At 42.0% G+C, this 15,155-nt stretch overlaps 1 protein-coding gene and 1 pseudogene across 2 annotated transcripts; both read right to left on the reverse strand.

Annotated features, from left to right (window-relative positions):
- Positions 1 to 2,101: 2,101 nt before the first annotated feature.
- Positions 2,102 to 5,284, reverse strand: LOC136540514 (uncharacterized; annotated as a pseudogene).
- A 1,388-nt stretch (positions 5,285 to 6,672) lies between these two features.
- On the reverse strand, positions 6,673 to 14,609 carry LOC136535589 (uncharacterized). 2 transcript variants are annotated; one of them, XM_066527899.1, is made up of 13 exons: positions 14,165 to 14,609; positions 12,622 to 12,848; positions 12,399 to 12,472; positions 12,132 to 12,188; positions 11,706 to 12,049; positions 11,159 to 11,227; positions 10,973 to 11,061; positions 8,664 to 10,772; positions 7,976 to 8,053; positions 7,769 to 7,880; positions 7,429 to 7,479; positions 7,245 to 7,315; positions 6,673 to 7,141 (listed from the first exon to the last, which is right to left on the reverse strand). In XM_066527899.1, exons 1-12 carry the CDS (start codon positions 14,483 to 14,485, stop codon positions 7,265 to 7,267), a joined length of 3,582 nt encoding a protein of 1,193 aa, XP_066383996.1. In that variant the 5' UTR covers positions 14,486 to 14,609; the 3' UTR covers positions 6,673 to 7,141; positions 7,245 to 7,264. The 2 variants fall into 2 exon arrangements, with proteins under 2 accessions (XP_066383996.1, XP_066383994.1); XM_066527897.1 differs by having other exon boundaries at positions 8,664 to 10,775.
- Between the last annotated feature and the right edge of the window lie 546 nt (positions 14,610 to 15,155).

The following is a 15,155-nucleotide window of genomic DNA, read 5'->3' on the forward strand; positions in this document are numbered from 1 at the left end:
TATACATTAAATCATTAGTAGAAATAGAGATATATCCTTCATTTGTAAAGTTAGGTGTCTATAAGTTGAACCCAACACTTTACTTGATGAATATGATAGTTAGCTTAATATCTTAGTCATTAGAGCTAGCTTAGTAGTTTACCATGTGTATTCTTATTTTCAGAGTTGTTGTTGCCAAAATGCTAAGTATTGCATCATCATCGCATACATGTAAAGAACGAGTTGGCAGAGATCATGACCATCGGAGATCACGAGTTTGAGGAGGTGATCGAGGAGTACGAGGAGGAGGTCCTAGAGCCGTCATTGACTGACTGAGCTGACACCGCGCCTGCCCAAGACAAGCCCCGGTGCATAACCCTTATTTTGAATAATCACTGGATATACATATGTGATGTGCATTTATGTTACAGGCTTATTGTTGAAACTATATGCATAGATATACCTACTTATGAGTCCTACTAGCTTAGGTCGAGTAGCTGCTATGCTTAGGTTTATCGGTAGCGTGAGTAACCTGTCGTTACTCATAATATGTGATTATTATTATCACTCTCATAATAAAATGGTGAAAGGAAAATGGAGACTGGGTAGGGATATGGTATGAGTATTGGTGGGTGTAATAGGTTGTGTTCCACGGCCAACGGGGCATAGCTTGGTTACACAGTTTTTTCTGTCCGTGTCGATTAAGGACCATCTGTTATATTGGATTATAGTCAGGTCATAGACTTATTATCCTGAACATATACTTGCTTATAGGAGCGGGAAGGCTCATTGCTCTCTTGTCATGGGTTCTGGGTCTTTTTCTTATCGACTGATTGGAGACGGGGGTGGTGGAGGTCTAAGCACCATACTAACTCTGGAACTCAGATGTGGGGGCTTAGAGTCCAAGTTTGGACGGGGACCTAGGCCCCTTGACAGGAGAGTGGTGGTTTGGTCTTGTTTGTGCCTAGGGTACAAGTGGGGCATGTGTTTCGGGGTACCCAGCTGGACTATATTGGTTCACGAATCGCCATGCAATATGGTATGACTTGTCTAAGATCTAGCACCATAGTAAGAACTGGAAGATAAAAGGGAATGAATGGATCGGATTGCTCAACTCTTGCTTAAAAGTAGAACAGGTGCTTACATAGAATGGTTAGCTAACGAACTAATCATAACTGCTAATAAAATACATATATAATGATTCACTACTAATGCTTTTTTGCAAAAAGGAGACTCAGCAAACCATAAAGCTTATCAGATCCTTTGGAGTCGGGAAGTTATTCCCAGTAGTCGGGTAAGTCTTGCGAGTACATTGTGTACTCAGGGTTTATTTACCCCTGTTGCAGGTGCAGCTTGAGGAGTAGCTATTATGTGGAAGATTCTTCTGGTGGGCACAGATGGATCCTTGTATCTTATCGTTAGATGTTTATTTTAATTCTGCTGTTTAAATTCCGTACTCTGAACTTGGTGTTGTAATAATATATTTCTGAGAACTCTTGTTGTATAAAATGGACTAAGTATTGTAACTCGTTCTTATTATTAGATCCTGTAGGAAAAACGTGGATTATTTGAGTTCTCCCTTAGGGTGTGCTCGATGGAACCGTCCGATGTAGCTTACTTTCGGGGTGCTTAGTGTTTGGTAGAAGACAAACACCTCCGGAAGCATGTTATTTCGGACGGTTCTGCCACATAGCTTGCTGACTTGAATAGCTGCTTGAATGAAGATATAATAACCGTGTGTTAGTGGGTTGTCATGATGTAGTCATGTGAATGTTAATATGAACGGCTTGCATGACGAGATAGAATGCTAGTAGGGATTAAAAATATTTAGGGGCTCTTGCGTTTGTACCCTTGTTTTGTATTGAAATTGTGATTTTGCCCCTATTTTTTTGACTTTGTGAATTTACCCCTACTGTGCTGTTCACGAAGCACCAGTTTGCCCCTGCTCCGTCATCCACCCCTAACGGTGTTAAATTTTGTACAAAAGGACATAAATGCCCATGCGATTTTGCCCCTGTTTGTTATGCCTAATTGTGATTTTACCCTGATTTGGAATTAGACTTTTTTATTGTATGCTGACAATTGATTAAATTTGGTCAAACATATTTGGCACAACTTGCAATTATTTGAACTCAGATTTAATATTGATAAATATTCAAAATTTTGGGACCAAAAGGTTCATGATGCTGGGATGGGAGATTACATAAGATGCTACAGAGATCGATTCATATGTAGACAGTGGACTGGACTCCGCCGCGTTTCAGTGTGTTCTAGTCTCAAATTAGTTCCTGTATAGCACAAACCAGATGTAAATGATCACGCTGCACACATATGCCTCTCCATGTACAAGCTAAGGCTAGGATCGTCAGCGACTCTAGCTTTCAGAGGCTTTGGTCTCTGCTCGATGCCGTCGCGTCCAGCGTCGGCGTAGCCCTGGACGCTGCCGCCTTCTCCCGGTGAAACCTCCTGAAGTCGGCGCCGAGGCCGACGTCCACGTCCCACTTCATCTTCTCCGCCAGCCTCGACAGAAACATATTTAGAATTAGTTGGTAGAGATAATTGAAGGCTAACCATAGTTTCAAAACCAAAGCTTGCAGCATCTGACTTTTGTAAGCATACAAAGCAACATGTAAACTGAAATAGCAGTGTCTGATAATATCCTTACTTAGAGGGCTTTCATCACGGTGTTCCTCAACCTTATCTGCACATATTGCAGTACCAGGCACAGCTCCACCAAACAGTGGCAACTTGCCGTTTTCAGCATTTGCAAGGTTCTCAGAATCTTTGAACTCGATCTTTCCATGTTTCGAAGGAACATCATCATCATTTTCAGAATGCAGCGACATGCCATTCTCAACTTCTATAGGGTTTTCAGAGTCCAAAGACCCCATCTCGAGATACTTTGACACCATAATCTCGTCTTCCTTCGCCACATTTAAGTCTGGAGATGAGGATAACATGATCATTTCCAGAATCATCCATTCCTGACGGGGACTTCTTGGGTGATGAGATGAGGATAACATCTGGAGAACAACCAGCATATGACAAGGACAGCTGCACAAATCCAGCTGGTGTGTGGAACAGGTCAGTAGATGTCAAGGAGAACTCCTGGACCAGCTTTCCATCATGCATTACGATGTCTGCCAGAGGAACAAGGGCAAAGCCAAGGAGCTGATCTTCCAGGTAGTTCCTCACTCTGCTTAACATCCATATCTCGCACTTGAGTGAAGCATCAACAGTCTGGATATCAAGCCGTAGGCTTTCCTCAAATACCGGGTTGCGCCCAGCACTGTTGATCACCTTGGTTGAGCATGAAACATCAGGGCTGCTCGTGAGGCACAGCTTTGCATACACATCCTGTTTGTGATAGATACAAACATTGTGGATGTCGCGTGCCTGGTGTACAAACACATCCAAGTAGCCAATGCATTTGTCTTTTCTGTTAGCGTCAGGAACAAAGTTGGTGGCCCTCTGAGTGATAATTTCAGTGTTCAGAAACTGTGGCTCGGCCACAGGGCCAGTTTGGTAAGTAGCCGCCATTGCTGGTGCGCTAAGTACTGCGGTACACACCGAAAAAAGAAATAGGTTCAGTGCTAAATCAGAAAGAAAGTTGTTTGAACAAATAACACAGCTGGTAGCCTTGTAAGAAAACAATACTAATGCAAAGCTCAGCCTAGGTCAAACTGATAGTCACAAATCTGTTTCAATACTTAGGTAAAAGGATTGGATCTACATCTTTGGGCTCACAGTTTCCAGAGCATAATCATGTAAAACTAAAAAGTAAGGCCGTTGCTAGTTCTAGATTTTTAAAATAAATAACTGAACCAGACAGAAGTAAACGTTGGGCCCTAGGTACTCTCTAATCAGGAAACTAACTTAGGTATTGGGCTCAGATCTGAAGGAATTTTAGCTCAAAGATCTCCTACAACTGCAGGAAAAAGAAAAGATTCTAGTGGTAGAAAGGTAACCTGTACAGTACTGATTTGCTCTGAAACAGAAAGAGCACGTGAGGACTGAGGACAAACGAACTTGGGACAGCAAACGGAAGCAGCATCCAGTGTGCAAACGCAGAAGGCTGGACGATCTGACAATTTGCATCTTTACCTATAGCCTAGATTTATGACTCCCAGAAATCAGAGAGTGAGTTGCAGCAAACGCACATTTGGTACATCCAATTCGAACCCACTGTCAGCCCAAATACTGGAATCAACGTCATAGTGTGGTCTGATGACTCACCGATCACAGCAAAATGCAAACGCAAAAGAAAGCATGAGCAGCGATGTGAGGTACTAATAGCTAGGCACGTAATATAATGTCAAACTCGATTCAGTGAACAAAGAACTGAGATTCTTAGCCTCTCGCACTAATCAGAAGCCCTATCCGTAACGAAAAGAAATCTTTCTGGCCGGAAAATTTCGAGGATTTGCCCCAACAAGCGGGAGGAAATCCAAGAGGAAAGCCCCCCAAATCAGAACGAGCAGGGGGTAACTAACGCAGGGATCGTCTGGCCTCGGAATACTAGTGGCGGACTGAGTGATTAGGGACTTGTAATGCAAAATTACGGGGAGAATGGTGGTAATTACCTTCTTCGCTGGGGATTAACGGGGAGAACGACGACGGGGCGCACGCTGAGGAGGAGGAACTGCAGCGGCAGCATCGAAGAAGACCTGCACGCGCACGCATGGCTCGTCCATGCGTTCCGCGCACGCCGAGACCTGCGGGCGGGCGCCGCGACCTCCCCGCGGCCGCCTGGAGGAAGCCGCGCGCCCCGCCGATGCAGCCGCCGCGGCCAGAAGGCAGCCGCGCCCCACGCCCTGGAGGCAGCCCCGCCCCGCTGGTTCTTCCGCCGCTGCCGCAGCTCCCCCGGCCAGATCTAGTGGTGGTGCGGGGGATCGAGCCCCCTCTCTCCTCCCTCCGGCGATGGTGCGGCGCGTGGACGATAGATCCGGTGGTACCTCGGCGCGGGGACGTTGGATCCGGCGGCGGCACGGGGAGCCCCCTATCTCCTCCCTCCAGCGACGGCGCGGCACGGGGACCGAGGAGCTCCTCTGTCTCCTTCTCCGGCGGCGTCGATCTGGGCGAGGAGGTCCTCCCTCTCCCTCAAGCCCGCCGGCCATGCTCGCACGGCCGCAGCGCCTAGAGGAAGGTCGTGCCCGCACCTAGAGCCGTGGGCCCGCGCCCACAACCAGGAGGCAGCCCCTTCCCGCGCCCGCGCTCTGGAGCCACGGCCTCCCCTTCGCTGCTTCTTTAGCCGCCGCCGCCGGGAACCCGCGCTCACGAACAGCCCGAGCCGACAGACGACGCCCGTGCTTCAGTCTGGGATGGATGAGGTGATAAGGATAAGGGGCATTATGGTCATTTAGTCCTTGCTTTTCAGATTTGAAATTTTTTTAATTCGTTTAATCCATGTTAATTTGACGGACGTGAGAAGCAGGGGCAAACGGACCATTCAGTTTAAAATAACAAGGGTAAAAACACAAAGTTAAAAAAGTAGGGGCAAAATCACAATTGGCTTACTGGACGAGGGTAAGAACACAATTATCCCAAATATATAAGACTAGAAGATACTCTAGCCGTTGCTGTGAGGAATGCAAAAAAATTGAAATGAAATTGAGTGAAAATGATACATGTGGATATTTGCAACTAAGAGGTTGAAATTTAGTTGGATGATATAACTATTAGTAGGAGATGATGTAGATACTTAGTGGAGAATTATGGGGATGGCTTACATATTAAGATAGACTTCTAATGAGGGTTAGTTTTATAAGTGATATAGATTGAGTACTAGGTTACCGCCGCATCATCAACGACAACGACTTCGTCACAAGTTCCGCATAGCATCAGGGAGAGACTGTCGTTCCTTATTCAATTCCAGCTATGCGTACTTTTTTCTTGTCGATCTAAAATAAAATACTTAGAGATCTTCAAAACTAAGTTTAAATTTTGGGTAGATGTTATAAGTTAGCTGTGATCCATTTTTCTTTGATCTAGCATTATATCGCTTGTGGTTTTGTAATTAAAATTTCTTCCCAAAAGGCTATATTTGACTGTTTGGCCCCCAAACGGGTTTCAAAAACATGAAAAAAATCATCTAAAATCAAGATTCAAAAAGAAATATTTTATCATGCGATTTCCCAGCATAAGTATTATGGTGAAAACAAAAGTTCCTTGACAAAGCATATACCAAAAATAAGGTTTTCAATTTGAAAATAAATTTGAAAGCATTCAAAACATGCTTAATTTTTTTCATAAATGCAAGGATGATGCACATGTATACGCTTCATAACTTGCTTAGAATTATTTGGGCTGTTACAATTATGCATTGGCCTATGTTTTTGCATGTACAAATATAAGAATTTGTAAAAAAAACGAAGGCCATGATTCCCCGTGAAAATTTAAAAAAATAGAGATCATTTTTATATAAAAAATAGAGAGCGTGAATTAGAGGATCTGCTGAGGACTGTACCTATTTTAAGGATCTAAATAGTTTTAGAGAGCCAGTTTAACGATCCAAATTTCCATACGGTATGGAATTGTTCTTCAGGCTTGGTCGAATGTACAGTAGAGCATATTTCAGAAACTAAACTGCAACATCGAGGAATTGATGTATGCGATAAAAAAAAATGGCCAAGATTTTCTCTCCCTCCTTCAAAACTTCTCTATCGGCTCTACAGATATGTACACAGTTAGCAATTTACTTCAGTTTGACATGGATCACACTAATACAAAGTGATGTACAATGCCAGGAGAGGAGAGATCTCGCCCTTCACAGGGGGTAAAAAAATACAGAACATCTACAAAGAGAACCGCCCGGTCACAGTGCCAAACTAGCTGCAAAACTGCTGAAGGCCTCCTCGCTTCCTTAGACATCACCTCTCCCCTGAGTGATGAATCATTTCTTCGGCCGTCTCCCCCATGCAGTGGTGTCCAGCATCGTCATTGATATTTGAACTGTCCTTGCCTCCACTTCACCGTGACTACTACCAAATTCAGCACGGTGATCCCGAGAATCAGGGTCTCTCAGATTTCCTGTGATATGCGCCTTTGACTGAATCTTTCCAGGCCACGCAAACTTCTACAAAGGCAAAGCATAATGCTGATGCCCAAGACATTATCAGCCTTGACAATGAGTGACAGTCTCCGAATCGCAATTGCAAATGACCTACATAGTTGCCACAGATCAATAACGCAGTTCATCATCAGACCTCAGTTGGCTGGTGTTCCGTAGTGCTTCAGGGAAACTATCAGTTAAAACTTTAACTCACATGTCATGAGTGTAAAGCAGCTACTCATTTGAATAGGCCTCTGTAAAATCTTTAATCCTTTGCTTAATAATCTGGGGTAACAAAAATAACGAAATTAGAAAGCAGATAACTAGAATGGTAGCCGAAGTAGAATTTGGTATAATCAGTTGCATAGTAAACTATTACTCATGATGATATCACACACCTGCAGTTCCTCATGAAGCAAAACGAAGACCTTCTTCATCAATTTATGCCTCTGCAGGAGATAACATTCACAATCACACTTTAGGGCTTCAGTAATTAATCAAGAGTTAAATAAATAGCGGAGTTGTTTAATAGTATCCCTTAATAACCCCAATAGCGGAGTTGTTTAATAGCTATTTGTTGGATAAGGATGCACGTAGATAGAAAACTTTTAAGACAAGAACACAGAATGAGGACCATTTGGTCCCCCCTTCAGGCCATGAAAAAGCAGGGATTCATGTTTTTTTTAGCCTAGCAGGGATTCATGTTAAGTATATTGGTAGGGAAGGCAGAAAACATACTGCTCCTGACTCACGATACATGTCTCTGAGTCTTTCCACGGTGTTATAATACTGTTCCTTGTCTCTTTCTTTCGCAACATTGAGATCATCCTGAACCTTTAAAAATTCCGACCTGCATTTCAAGAAAGAAAACAGCTCCAGGAGATTGTTGTGTTATGGACTAACGGAAAGAAAAATGAAGTGCAGAAAGATCTTCAAACCACGTACTTAGTTTTGTCTATCTGACTGTTCAAGTAAGAATAAACCCCATACTTCTCATTGTACTCCTGCACATAATCTTTGTATCTGGAAAAGAATATAATCAATGGGTTGTATGCATCAAAAACAAAAGTTATTTAGTTTTAAAAAAACAACAAAAGTTATTTGGAATTAGAAAACTGACAGCTAAGAGCTTCAACAAATTGCATTTAAAGAACAATTAAATTATACAGACACCTTACTGAAATGTAGGAATGATCGTACTACCTATAGTATTTTAGACAACACAGGCAAATTAAAAGAGCCTATAGAAAATACCTCAAGCATTGGGACACTGGTCAAAGTGTAAACAGTTTTAAGAGGCATTATAAATTTATATATTGCTGGTCCAGGCCTGCTGATATAATTCAATCATTCTCAGATTTGTACCAGTAGAAATGTAGAAGGTAAGCTGGACTGCGAGGGAACCCAAAAGAAAACAGAAGCATATTCTAGTCTGACAAATACCACACAACTTACTAATTGAAAGATCTGTAGGAATATCCAAGATCATATCAAATAGTTCGAGAGCAGGATAAGTCAGTCTATCAGCATACTTATAGCAATAGCAACAAAAGTAGAGGAAAAGTCAAAATGTACTAAACAAAATACTTCAAGGAGATATAAAACTGACATTGTGGAGGATATTGGAACTTACTGTGAGAAATCTTTTATTGGACCTTTAAGTTCAGGTGCATCTTTATCATACTTGGAGAAAAATAAATTATCATCATCTGAAGAACTGTCCCTCCTCTTCCTACCTGTCTCTGTCTCAATCAAAGAGTTGTTCCTACTTCTTTCCTCATTATCTGATGGGGATATTGATTTATGCATTCGAGACACTATGACATTATTAGTACCATTCTGTGGAAGCCTTGAGGTTGATATCTTCTTCTGCATATCAGCATACTCTAGCATTCCACCATGTGCCATCCTAGTTTCCCTTTTGCTTGTTTTTTCTCCTGACCTATCTGGATATATTACGTTCTCAGAATCTGAATTATCAATCCTTGGCAAATGCTGGCTGTCTGGAAAATTTTCTCTTTGCTGAGGCCTATTATCATCAAACTCATACCCCGCTGCCTTCCTGGGAAACCCTTCCTGGTTTATATGGCCTCCAATTCCATATTCTTGAGGTGAAGGTTTCCTCTTGTCATGAAAGACGGTTGCTGGAGCCTTCCTGTCATTCATACTGGGGTAGGAGTTATTTACACCAGTTAATTTAGCATCAAGCGACTTGGAGGAACTATTTGTCTCAAATTGCTTCCTTATCCTTACATCGTCATTTTCCAAAGAAGTCTCGCGAAGTTCACCCAACTCAAGATCAGAAAGCTCTCTTTGGAGCTTTTTTTTACCATAAGGTGATCTCTCAACATTATCTCTTTGTGAATTTGATGGATCACCATTACTTTCATTAGATTCAGGAAAGGCAGTTATCTCATCAGGCACAACAATTTCTCTATAACTTTTGGTTAAATTCATGGAATTTACATTGACATTAGCATCCTTCCAACGCTTAAGCATTTTATCATCAATAAGAGGATTCCCATGTCTACTCCTTTTTCTTGTGGAAGAATCATCAGAGCCATCAAAATTGGCATGGTGATCTACACCATGTGAATAACCTGGCCCAAAGTCGCCATCCATACCATGCCATGGTTTCTGCATCTTATCTGTTTTTTTCTTTGAACTTGATTTCATAGTATTTTCTTTTGTTCTCTCAGGTAAATTTGGGCTCTGATCTATCCTCTGTAAATTCCCAGGAGCCGAAGGTCTTCCTTTCATGGCAGGACTGTTATCTCGTGAAGCATTGTGGCTAACATTCCCTGTTTCCTTGTCCAACCTATCATTGGTATGTTTTTCAGGGGGTAAACTTCTTTTGTGCTCTGATAAAGAACCTATTGGAGATGCTATGTCAGCTTTGACCTTTTTGGCACTCTCAGGCTTTGCTGTGGAGTTCTCACTACCAGAAGACCTTTTTAATTTGGGTTTGGCAATACTCACTGGGCCGAGTTTTGATTCATCCTTTGATGTTGATTTTCTCTTGTTGCCATGCTGTGCTGTCAATTGACCAGCCTCCCCCTTGGGTGAGTTTTCACTGGCTGTTCTCACGGAGTCATCAAAAAGGTTGTCCAGAAAAGACATTTCATTATACTTGTTATCGCCTCTGATAGAATCCATTCTGGTGCTCGTCATGTTCTTGCTTCCCAGCATTTCAGATGGCTTGTTCAGGTTGCCAGCACTAAAGCCCTCTGCTGCTGCATCATCATTGCCGGTATTAAAATTATTTAGATCAATATGGGGTGATGTACTCCTGTAGTCCAGATTTGTTCCAATGTCAATTTGTTCATCATCAACATCAAGTCTTGTCAAATTTCTTGGTGATGAAGACAAATTAAGGTCATCTACTACTTTTGTATGTCCTGTATTTGCTTTGTCATCATCACTTGTAATATCAACAATTGCATCAGATCCTTCCTTGCTGCTTGATGAGGCATCACTGTCACTATCGCTGCTGCTCCCACTACCAGTTTCCGCAGCACTTCTGCTTTGGCTCCCACTATCACTTCCACTGTCACTGCTGTCACTATCACTATCACTATCACTTCCACTGTCACTGGAAGTTCCGGCCTTACCTTCACTGTCATTATTGAGTTTTCCATCTGTTGCAGCAAGTGGGGAGCCCACAATGTCAATCCTCTCACATATATCAGGATCATCAATCTTTAGGCTTGGAGCAGATTCCTCAATGTTCTCACTGATGGATCTGCTGGACACAGCAATAGATGTATGTTAAAGCGCTATGGTAAAATTACAGACATGTAGGGATATAATTGTCCAAAGCTGCAGAAGGAACATAATGAAAACCATGTTCTGCGAGATCAGAGAGAGAGAGGGAGAGGGAGGGAGAGGGAGAGAGAGAAGAAAAGGACCAGAGCTTAGACTTAAACGAGAAAACGATAATACCTTACTCCTTCAGATGCATGCCTTTTAGAGCTTTCTACCTCCAGCCCTGGTTTGAGAACATACCTCTCAGGTCCTTGGTAATTTGCAATCTGAAAGATTATCCAAATGTCAAGTGAGTTTACTCCTTATTCCTTAAAATTTTCCTAATTGGGAAAGGACATGGTAAAAAAATGTTTGATTACTCACATTCTTGACAATGCTCTCTATTTTCTTTGATGCATTTGGAAATGCATCTGCAGCAGCTTTCTCCAAGGCCTGCATATGATTCATAACATGTGAGCACAAAATCAGACAAATCTTTGTGGAATACTAAGTGAAATATGCAATTTAAAAATCAGGGGAAAGAATAATGGAATATGACATCCATAAGCATCTACAAGGTATGATAAAACAAAAAAAAAGTTGTTACTGTACATAACAAACAAAAAACATTTGTCATGCATGACTGAACAAACAAATGTTACTGTGCGCTATGTTCAAAAGGTCAAGAAAAATAATCAAACCACAAGATCGAGATACAATGCCACTTGATGAAAGCACCAAGATACAAATGGGTTTGACAGCCAAAGGAAAAGGCAACAAACTCTGCAGAACTGTGAGTTCCAACACCTTCAACATTAATAAAGTAGTCTTTACAAAGTGCAGGAAGTTTCTGAGTACTTCTCCCATTTGCACATGAACTTGATTAGTATCATGTGACCCATGCTCAGAGAGATAAAGAGAGATTCATTACCTTTAGGGCCATTCCTTTTGGATTTTTTGAGAGCACAGATATCAAGTAGCTTTGCACTTCATTTGTATTATCATCCACATTTGCAGCATGAGAACTTGCTCGGCGATTTATACCTTTGTTAGACATCTTACTAGCAGCTGATTTCTCATATTTACTGTTTTCCCCTTTGTTCAAATCAAAAGGTGTTATAACTTCATTATTTGCATCTGATCCAACAGGAAATGAAGGATTGCTTGCTCCAGGTTGTTCAGGAGAAGGTGCAGGTGAACTTGAGATATTCCCTTTGGGAATATTGTTAGATAACTTCACCTTGGAAACTGATTTGGTTGGGGTGATAACAGCAGCTGAAGCAGACGAATAAACGATACACAGAGTTAAACATAAACAAAGAAAACAAAGAAAAATATGACCCAGCAGGATTAGAACCTTTATTCTTCCTTAAAAATTCATTCTTCTGCTTCCAGTGCATCCTCCGTGGATTACCTGGAAGAATAACAGAAGTAAATTGTAATTACAGCAACTAACATTAGCCAATTGAGAATTGGTATTTACTACTGCACATAGAAAATTCTGACATAGAATAATCACGCAGCAGTGCGCATTTCTATTATGAATGCAGAATCCAGGGAGAGGTCATAAACTCATAATATAATGTTGAGAAAGGAAACATGAGGCATAGTTGAAAGGAAAGACCTTCTACAGCTGCAGCAGCCATCGACTTGGCCTGACTCTTGACAGATGGATTGGCAGGGTCCAGCACAATTGATCTACAGCCGGAAAAGTTAAGAGGATATATAAGCGGTTGAGAAGAAAACTACAATATCATAAAACATAAATTTTTTGAAATCCTACATATCAGGATTATCCTAAATCAATAGAAACCAAGAGGATTATAGAACAGGGAAAGCAGACAAACTTTCGAGATTTTGAGAGACGTTCAGCCTCCTCTGAGCGCATTTTCACAAGGTTCTTTGTTGATTCATCCAAAATGCGTTGCACATTCACCTTGCGCCAAGCAGAGCCACACTCCAGAAGCAACCCATTTCCATCCTCTCCACTCTGACGTTCTTCATAAATATCACACAATTCGCCACGTTCAGATGCCCAGGTGAATTTGAATTCTTTACCACTAACATCTATAACCTGGCGCAGGAAAAGAGATTTGAGTACTCCAATTGAAACACTAAATGTACAAGCGCAATCATCATGTTGAAAAAAGTTCTCATGTCAAACAAATCTAGTTTGGACCCAGTAGGGCAATTTAACTAAGCACTGTAACCTTGAAATTCTTTAAACCATCCTTCACTCAGCCTCCAAAATTTCAGTGTGGGCTGGACATTCAAGACAAAATGAATAGGCGTATTCTTTGTTGTTTCAGCAGTACTGGTCATACTTGTTGGTGATTCCATATATATATAGAAAATAGGCAACTCATAAAACACAAGAAAAAATCTGCTAGGAGAGAGGGGGGGCCATCCAATCTATGCAGGCCAGATGGGTCTGCTTATACTTCAGAGCTGAGATTTCAACTCCTGATCCACAGTACAAAGCTAATTGAAATATGACATTATTGTGCTAGATCAGGTCTGGATCACCATTAAGGGAAGATTTTCAGCAGTTCTTATACCAGATTAGAAGTCCAAAGTCATCCAAAAGTAACAACACCAAATCAAATACCATGTAAGAACTAATTGTACAACGATAAACAATGAAAATGTGGACACGGAACAAGAAAATGAACTGAACCGAAAGAATCATCAAATAAGCAATGTGTTAATATGGAACAAGAAATTTAGCTGAACTGAAAGAATCATCAAATGATAAATGTCCTTGTTCCAATCTGCCTAAAATAAATAAGAATAGCCAGAAGTCTAGGACCATAACACATGGGAAAACGCAAGATTCCTGAGGAAAATCGCTAAGCAAAGTCCCAACCAAACAATACAAACGTCCAATGAGAACGTAATAAACATTCAACTTTGCTCCGACAAATCAAAGTAAGTGCAAAGTAAGCAACGGTGTGCCTTGAAATGGGAGCATAAGACACAGCAATGATATAAAGGCTTGAATTGCAAATTACTAAACCAAATGCCGTTTGACCCATCTAAATCATATACACTGAGACAGGAGCAATGCAAGCTTGCTGTACGAATCAAAATTCCTCAAGACCATCACACGAGATGAAGATAATCATTACTAGAAGGACACCTAACAGATCATCGTGCCCTGACAATCCAAACTATATCTCGCCAGTACCATGCTTTATTTGATTGGCGTGAAGGCAAATTACAGAACTCGCTCAAACCCAGTAAAAGTGCCAAAAGAAGGAAAACAACTTACCAGGATATACTGTATATTGATAAAAACTAAAAAAATATCTAAATTTGTTAGGTTAAAACTTAAGAGGAACTCAAAAGGGACACACAGAGCTGAAAGCCAGAGGGTAAGGGAAAGCTCACGTTTTCCGACGAGTTGTACATGTTAGGGTTGAACTTGATGCGTGCGCCTCCACCGGCCTCCTCCGCCCGCCGGATCTCGTCGACGAGGTCGGGCGTCAGCCGTATTATAGCCGCGAAGGCGGGCGGGCCGCTGGACTCGAGGCGGAACGCCTCGTCGCGCCCCGCCGGCTGCGTCGCGGCGGCGGCGGCGCGACCGCGGGGAGGCCCGGACATCCCGCCGATAGAGGAGGCGCCGCCCCGGCCGCGGCCGTGGGGGGGCGGCGGGCGCTTTGCCGCGCCGCTGCCGCCGCGCCCACCGCCACGGCCGCCGAGCTTGTACATGGCCCGCGGCGAGCGGCGGCGCCGGCGGGAGGGTTGGTCGTACCGGGGCTCGCTGGGGTAGAGTAGCGAAAACGCTGAAGAAGAGGGCGCAGAAATCGTATGAAATTCCCTTTTTTTTTTCTTTTTTGGTTAGTTTCTCTTCTGTATTTCCTGCCAGACTATTTTTTTCCCCTCCTTCCTTCTCAACTTCTGCACCCTGTTTCTGACCGACCAGGATACAAATACTAAGCATACATGTACATATAAGAGTTTTATTTCAATCTGAAAAAAGACACGGTAGATAGGTCTAAATGGGACGTTATGGACTATGTTTTTTTAAACGCTAAACTGTAAACATATGATCATTTTCTGTTTATCTATTATTCAAACTAAAAGGGTTTAAACAGATTAATCGACCAATTGGACTAGATAAATATAGCTGATTAAATGAAAATAGTGTACCACTATGTAGTGTTTACACGGTATTTAAATACGCTAAACAGTGCATGTGTTTTGTTGTGAACATATCCAAGTCGTGTAACAAAAGTTCGCTTCACATGAGAAAAACATAAAATAAAATAAAAACAAAATATGTTGCAAACAACATGCGTTTGCTAATACAGGTGACTTCGATTGAGTTCATATGAAGCGGAAAACTACACACACGTGCTTAAGAAATCTAGTTCAAGGC

Source organism: Miscanthus floridulus, chromosome 2, assembly GCF_019320115.1.
Source record: "Miscanthus floridulus cultivar M001 chromosome 2, ASM1932011v1, whole genome shotgun sequence".
Taxonomy (NCBI): Eukaryota; Viridiplantae; Streptophyta; class Magnoliopsida; order Poales; family Poaceae; genus Miscanthus; species Miscanthus floridulus.

Bases quoted from the DNA above. Each gene is read 5' to 3' on its own strand.
- LOC136535589 (XM_066527897.1), bottom strand. From the start codon at position 14,485: ATGTACAAGCTCGGCGGCCGTGGCGGTGGGCGCGGCGGCAGCGGCGCG. The intron at 10,776-10,972 runs GTATTATCGTTT...TGCTGTGTCCAG, and splicing joins CATGCATCTGAAGGAGTAAG to CAGATCCATCAGTGAGAACA. The intron at 8,054-8,663 runs GTAAGTTCCAAT...ATTCTTTTCCAG, and splicing joins CCAATAAAAGATTTCTCACA to ATACAAAGATTATGTGCAGG.